The following is an 8,135-nucleotide window of genomic DNA, read 5'->3' on the forward strand; positions in this document are numbered from 1 at the left end:
AATTTCTACAGGTTATCAAACTCTCATATTTACAACCATACGTGTTGCGATAAACGTGAGATGGTAGATGAAAATAGTGTCCCGAAATACTTGTGAATTTATTCGATCTTCCTGAAAACAACACATTTAAGCTTGTGATAACTAGTGAATTCTCCGTGAAAACTTAAACTGGACAGTTTTGTGTTAATTGACTAAAACGATGGATTTCTCAACAAGCAATAAAACTCTAGAGGAATACAATGACAAAGTTTTGGCAAAGATAACTGCACCAATTGTGTACTTATATGTACTTTTTGTCCTTGGTGTTCCTGGCAATATCTTCATTGTCGTTATTTACAGAAATTATAACAAGAACGTATACAGAAAGGTCATTTGGGTCATCGGCTTGGTCGATCTTTTATTTTGTCTGATCGGAATTCCTTTCAATCTGACCAGAATGTATCGCTATTACACATTTTTCTCAGAGCTGTCTTGTCAGATCGTATCGTCAATATTAGATACGGGAATAATGACGTCAACACATCTGTTACTTCTCCTGACTGTGTATAGGTTACGGCAGGTATGTTACCCTCTCAGGAAACAGATAACTATGCAGAATGTTTCCTATTTCATAGCTGGGTGCTTTGCTATTGGAACTGGATTAGGAATACCACAACTTGCAGTTTTACAGCCACTGGCCAAAACAGAACTAGGAAATAATATTACTGGTTTATCATGTTCGATTGCATGGACAAATTCTCCACAGGCTTGGAAGAATTACAATACTTTTCTAACATGTCTTTTCCTTTTATACACATTGTTGATTATTTTAGGCTACGCATTAATTGGAAGAGCTCTCTTTATACAAGCAAAAATCCGGAAAAAAAATCTACATAAAGCACAACCCCAAAGTGCATTGAATCTTACCCTCAAAATGACAAAAATTGCATTTACTGTAAGTGCAGTATTTGCCGTCAGCTATCTGCCGTTATTTTTCGGCGAAGTTTTCGGATTACAGGCAGACGAAGATGAAAATCCTGCATTATTTGGAGCTACACTTATTTTACAGAGATCTTACTTAATAAATCATGTCGCCAATGCTTTCATTTATTTTATATTCGACGAGCGGTTCCGGTATCACATTAAGAACATTCTATTGAAAACCGTATGTGTCTGCAGGGTCTCTGGGCACGACATCGAAGCCTCGTCTGGTAAAAAGCCATCTACTTCAGCTACAAGTATTTAAAGAGCTTGCTTCGCGTGACAGTTCTCTGTTTTACTTAAACAAGCTGTAGGAAATAAATAATTTTATTGCAATACAAGAATTGCTTTATCTTTTATTGTTTCTTTCTTTAAATGTAAATTTGTTGTTATTTTGATTTAAGAAAACTGTATTCATATAATGTTTAATACTGTGCAACGTCAGTAAATAACTTGTGTTAACTGTTGTTTATTGGTTACTTGGGTTACCTCTCAATCACAGAGCGAATGTATATTTACACCATATTTACACGTTGGTTTGCGTCGATTTATACCTTACCTGGTATTACAAATTCGTGAATATGTTACGACATTCTAAAAATGAATAGTTCTTGTTATATCTCTTCCTTCCTTTTATTTATTTTTTTTTCATTTTTTGCTTTTGCCTCAAAATGTAAACAAAGACTGTTATTTAAGACATATAGCTCTTTTTAAAAACTGGCTGTAATCATATTTTAAGCTGTTTGAAGTTTTATTCACTAGAAATGGCAGTCTGTGTATTACAGAATCAAAGTAATAAATGTTATTATAATTTAGGGAACCGATATAACTAGGTCAGTTATGGAATGGTTACGCTATTTTTTTATGTTTATCCAAGTTAGTATTGTACAATCAGATGAGTCATATATTACTTTTTGTTTGTTTACATGATTGATGTTATATTGAATTGTTAACAGTAAAAACATGATAGATGCAAGTGTTATTAGAGTCCACTTAGATATAAAGATTTGAATGCGTGACCAGAAAGATTGTTAATAGAGTCCACTTAGAGATTGCTATCCAACGTTTTCAAGTTTTTTTTCCCAAATAGGAAAGAAAACACCCATTCATATACTAATATATTTCTCGTGCAGGTATGGTAACATTTCAAGTATAAATAGTTTTATTTCAGTTTTTCCTATGAGTTGTCAGAAAACCAGATATAAAACTTAAAAGCCTGTAAATCTGTTGATGTGCATAACTACATTTGAATCATTTGCAATACCCATACCCGATAAAGTATATATAAAACTACCACGTTTCTCGTGTATTACAAGTCAGAAGTAGACCATACATCTGTGCTTCTCGTGATCTTTACATCACAGGGGCATATCATGACACGCAATAACAGAAACAACTATTTGTATTTCCTGGGAAAGGAATTTAACCAGTCGACATTTAAAAGGCCAGGTTGGGTCAAAAGTTATTGATCGAGCAGGTTCCTTAGATTCCTTAGACAAATTAATTTTGTGTCAATATATAACCCTCTACGGCACTAAATATTTTAATGTAAACAGTAATGTTCAAACTATAATTTTTAATTTGAATCAGAACAACATTTTTTGTAAGGGTACAGTATATCATAACAACATTTTCAATCATAATTAATTAAGTGCATCGTTATAATTTACCGTCATCAAATTTTTAATGTGGACTTGGAAATTCCAAGTTTGGAGCAGTATTAATGGTTTATACATCTGATTAAGACGCCGTCAACAGGTCAGTAGAGGTGTCATTTGAACTTGTATTTAGGCGCAGCTGTCTTTTTTTCTCGATATATTGGGAAGCACAGTTAATCTTAGTTTAGCATTTAATTAACGCGGTAATATTTCTAAGATAAAAAAGAAATGCCTATAACAGTGAATTGAAATTCATGCATAAGTCAAAGACCAAAACCCAATATCTTTGCAATATAGAAATCAGAGAACTATGGGCATTTATTAGTGTTATCGATCCCCTATCTTCCATCTGCTTAATTTTATATTTCTCTGCTGCTTAGGACGAATGGAAAGTAAGAATGACTGACATTTCTTAAATGCATACGAACTGTGTAAGTAAGTATATTTTTCTTTTTATTGTACCTACAACAATTGGCCAGCCGACTTATCTGTCATTTCTATTTTAAAATATCTGCTAATGATCTTACGCCGGACGAAGTTTCCTGGCAAATTTGCATTATAGAAAGTCTATGTGTCATTGTATTCTAGTAATAAATCCGTCCAAAGAGGTTTTCCATGGTAAATAATTGTATGATAGTTGAATCAAATAATTATTTGGTAGACTAGTTTGCAAGTCCATTCAAGAGCTGAAAAGAATTATCTAATATATGCCAAGGAAATTAAGCGGAGCGAGACCCAAAAGGTATCAAAGAAACATATACCAAAAACAATCGTAATTTATTACCCTTATACACTTCCATATTCATTACTTTATTATTCTAAAGCATAAAAACAAAATTTGAAACTTTGGATCTTTTGGACTGAAACATGTCAAGGTGCATGTCTTCATTTAATTGATGGTCACTTTTATTTGGTACTTCTATGCATATTAGCGAAGAAATCATAGCTTTACCCCCCGTAAAGATAAAATTATGCTGAACAGGATTTCCTGGCACTTTACCATAGTATAAACAATATACAACACCGGAACAAGCACAGAATAAATGGCGCCCACCCCCCCCCCCCCAAAAAAAAAAAAAAAAAAAACCAAATAAACAAACAAAAAACATATGCCTGTGTCGATCAAAGTATTCGTTCTTCATGGCTGACAACACTAAATTAAAGATTAGTATACACCTTTGACCCATCTTTGACACCTTAACACGCACTTGTCGTGAGAAAGTCGCATTAAAACACAGCCACCCGTGAATTCAAATACGTTAACTATGCAAGTATTTTGAAAATTTGTCTTAAATTTGCACTTCATTCGTGAATTTATGGTTATGTTGTGTGTCCGTACAAAAAATAAAAGAATGGGTTTTTTTTCAATTAGTTAAGATTTGTGCCCTGAATTTTCTTTACCGTCATTATTTGGAATAGTATGTCTATTGATGATAGGTAAAAATGCATGTAAAGAGATGTTTGTTCAATAAAAGTAATTAGACTCAATACAAGTCAACTCCTTCCTTACATGTATATTTTCGTAATTCGGAGGGGTCCTGGATAGCTGGATACAAATGACGTAATTTGTGGTACATTTTCCTTCGAGTATTATAGTAAGACTGATTAATTGGTTAAAGAAAAAGGCTTGAGAGGAGGGGGTACATGTCATGCAGTAATTGAATATGACCCGATTTAGTTACTTTTTGACCTACACAATTTCTTTTTATTTTGGTATTTTTTTTTTAATTCAAATGTGAAATAATGATAACAAATACAGTGCAAAACCAGAAATTCCGAATGGTTGCAGGGACCTGACAGACCTAAGAGTGGTCCGCTTGTGTGTTTCTATTACCATAAAAATCCTGGTCCGTAATAGTTTCACTTCCGTTGATTTTGATATTACCAACCAATTAGTATTTATGCATAAGCCCCCTCTACATTTCAGCAGATCCACCTATGACATCCAACATACACCGGATAACACTTTTCCACATGATAATTCACATTTAGGTAATTTAGGTTAAGAAGAAAACATTATGGATAGTACGCAAGGAATAGTCGCTTCCATTTTACTTTTTTACCCCCCCTCCCCCCCCCCGAAAAAAATATCATTTCCGTGTTCATTTTGCGGCGTATACATAGAAAACGTCGTTATTGCGGTTCGAGACAAAATATCTAAACGTCTTTTGTTTTGTCAATTTTTTTTAAATACATAAATCTATTAAAAATTCCTGCAATACATCGAAATCCCCTTACAGCCCAGAGTAGCTGAATAAGGGGTTCCCTGTTTTTACATCTCTCATATCCAGGGAATGTGATGTATTTTAAAGATAAATAGAATGTCGTAATCAGAATTGTGAATTTTTATCCAAGAGTTTAATATAAACATTTGATAATTACAAGCTTAAGTTTAGAAACGTATCATTTCGAGTCCGGTTCTTAGACGTAAAAATTGAAACAATTGATATAAATTGATTCAGTACAGTAGTACATTGATTTATTAGATCATACACTTAATGTATATAGTTTGTGAGGATGGCGTTAAAGTGGTGACGCTTGTTTCCCGATCATTCCAGTCACGTTTTGATGTTATGAACTGTAATATTTTGTTCTTGTTTTTTACTCTGAATGAATATATATTTGAACTATATATCGACTTTGTGATTTTTTTATTTTAATTTGAAAGGTAGGTTCAATAAATTTTTGTCAGAAAGCATCACGTATCTTGGATTCACACCGAAAATTCTGTTGGTAAATATCTTTATTATGTAAACAATTTAGTCGCTCATAATCAGAATAGGTTTACATATATCTAGTTTTTTGAACTGAAGTACATTACTTCGGAGAAATCAAGATTAAAATAGGCATATTTAAAATGGAAGAATAACGGTGTAATTTTTTTTCAAGATTGAATTTTTATTTGTTTTTATTTTTATCAAGCTTTTATCATAATACGATATTTCAGGACTCTAATGAAAAATGACACCAAATGTTGCTTTGAATTACCTTAGGGGAGTTCGCTTGATATGATAAAACCATTTTGATAGTAGATCACCTCGAATACTAAGCATGTATAGTAGGCGTTTGACACCTAAAAGTACACTATTTGTAGTTTAATCAGCTTTTAATTTAGACCGTCTTTTAATTAAAACTTATTTAGAGACATACATGTCTGTAACAAAAGAACTTCGCGTACGTCGATATTTAAATAATCTTTCCACGTAGAACTCGGATCATGTAAAATTGACTTTTAATATCAATGTAGATAAAAAGTAGGAAAGTGGACGATCGAACAAATCAACTTTACTGGTTATCAAACATCACATTTTACCCCATTCCTGTTGGGACAAAACGTGAGATGGTAGATAAAAATAGTGTTTCGATGCTGGTGATTTTTTATTGGCTACACCTAACACAACAGAAGGATTAGTTTTGAAAAAAATTGATGGCTTAAAATCTGGCGTTGCCTTTCTATTAAACATTGGAATGCATTTTGCCTTCGTTGGAACTTCTTATTTACCAAATAGTATATTGTTGACATTTCTTCTGTTGATTCTGACTTAAAACGATGGTTCCCTCAATGAACAACAAAACTCTAGAGGAATACAATGACGAGATTGTGGCAAAATTAACCGCACCAATAGTGTATTTATATATACTGTTTGCCCTTGGTGTTCCTGGAAATATCGGCATTGTCGTTATTTACAGAAATTATAACAAGAACGTATACAGAAAGGTCATTTGGATCATCGGCTTGGTCGATCTTTTATTTTGTCTGATCGGAATTCCTTTCAATCTGTTCAGAATGTATCACTATTACACATTTTTCTCAGAGCTGTCTTGTCAGATCGTAACGTCAATATTAGATACGGGAATAATGACGTCAACACACCTGTTACTTCTTCTGACTGTGTATAGGTTTCGCCAGGTATGTTTTCCTCTCAGCAGTCAGATAACAATGCAGAATGTTTCCTATTTCATAGCTGGGTGCTTTGCTATTGGAACTGGATTAGGTATACCACAACTTGCAGTTTTACAGCCACTGGCCAAAACTGACTTGGGAAATAACGTAACTGGTTTATCATGTTCGGTTGCATGGAAAAATTCACCACAGGCTTGGAAGAACTACAACACTTTTCTAACATGTCTTTTCCTCTTATACACATTTTTGATTATATTAGGCTACGCGTTGATTGGAAGAGCTCTCTATATACAAGCCAAAAAACGGAACAAAAATCTGAATGTAGCGCAATCACATGGCTCGTCGAATCTTTCCCACAAAATGACAAAAATTGCATTCACCGTAAGTGCAGTATTTGCCCTCAGCTATTTGCCGCTATTTCTTGGCGAAGTTATAGGAATACGGGCAGACAAGAATGGAAACCTTGCATTGTTTGGAGCTGCTCTTATATTACAGAGATCTTACCTGATTAATCATGTCGCCAATGCTTTCATTTATTTCATATTTGACGAACGGTTCCGATATCACATTAACAACATTCTTTTGAGAACCGTGTGCTTCTGTAGGGTCTCTAAGAAAGACAAAGACCACGCCCCGGCCGATGCTGATAAAAAGCCACCTACTTCAGCTACAAGTATATAAAAGGTTTGATATGGGCTGTTGACGAGATTTAGGAAATTTATGTAACCTTTTGATTTGTAGATGATATATTAAAATTTGCTTTATTTCCTTTTTTAAATCTGAGTAAACTGTTTTTATACTTCATCGATTTGGTAAATTTTGGTGTGTTAACATTTATTTTATACGGATAAATAACAAAATGTTTTGTTATGTTTTCTTCATACTTATAGTTGTAGGATTATTTCTACAAGTTTGTCAAACATTCTTACTATTTGTGCGTTCAAATATAACCCACATAGATTTGGTTTCTTGTCTGTTGTTTTTTTTTATATCTTGCATTGCTGTCTTAGTCAATACAAAAACACCAATCATATAATATCTCCAATTTCTATATGCCATATACACTTGAGAGGTAATCTCTCATCAGCAAATATATATTATACAAAGGAAGATCTAAATCCCCCAAAAATTGAAGAAGTTATCAAAATAAAAAAAAATTCATATCCGGCACCAATAAGTTCGATCATGTGCAATACAAGAAATGAATCTTTGGTGTTTTATGAATTATAAAATTTGTAGTACTGCACCACGAATCATTTCATATATTATTATTTAATAATATATGAAATGATTTATGGTCAGACAAGTCTGACTTCTGGATTGTGGATCGGGGACGTTTGGTCTCCTAGTAGTGGCATCGACCCAGTGGTTAATAAATACAAAAGTACCAATCATACAATATTGCAAATTTCAATAACATCAAAACTAAACTGAAAGGTTTTTGTCAAGAAAGGCTATTCGTAGCCTGAACTTGACTTAGAGATCGTCGGCAAGTGGATATTGCCACATGGAACTGCCTAAATATTCCGCGGTCTGTTCTCTTTACCCTCCCCTTTTCAACCTTGCATATTTACGTTAGTATATCGCTCCACCGCCGATCAATATGTGATGTT

At 33.5% G+C, this 8,135-nt stretch overlaps 2 protein-coding genes across 2 annotated transcripts; both read left to right on the forward strand.

The window, feature by feature from the left end:
• The first annotated feature begins 9 nt into the window (after positions 1-9).
• LOC148619132 (somatostatin receptor type 2-like) lies at positions 10-1,869 on the forward strand. Its single transcript, XM_088578705.1, has one exon. The coding sequence runs from the start codon at positions 200-202 to the stop codon at positions 1,223-1,225; it is 1,026 nt and encodes a 341-aa protein (XP_088434831.1). The 5' UTR covers positions 10-199; the 3' UTR covers positions 1,226-1,869.
• Positions 1,870-5,661: 3,792 nt separating this feature from the next.
• LOC148619133 (cephalotocin receptor 2-like) lies at positions 5,662-7,520 on the forward strand. Its single transcript, XM_088576919.1, has one exon. The coding sequence runs from the start codon at positions 6,169-6,171 to the stop codon at positions 7,201-7,203; it is 1,035 nt and encodes a 344-aa protein (XP_088433045.1). The 5' UTR covers positions 5,662-6,168; the 3' UTR covers positions 7,204-7,520.
• The last annotated feature ends 615 nt before the right edge of the window (positions 7,521-8,135 follow it).

Source organism: Perna viridis, chromosome 4 (assembly GCF_037379345.1).
Source record: "Perna viridis isolate PV_CMFRI_1.1 ecotype Kerala chromosome 4, ASM3737934v1, whole genome shotgun sequence".
In the NCBI taxonomy this organism is placed as follows: Eukaryota; Metazoa; Mollusca; class Bivalvia; order Mytilida; family Mytilidae; genus Perna; species Perna viridis.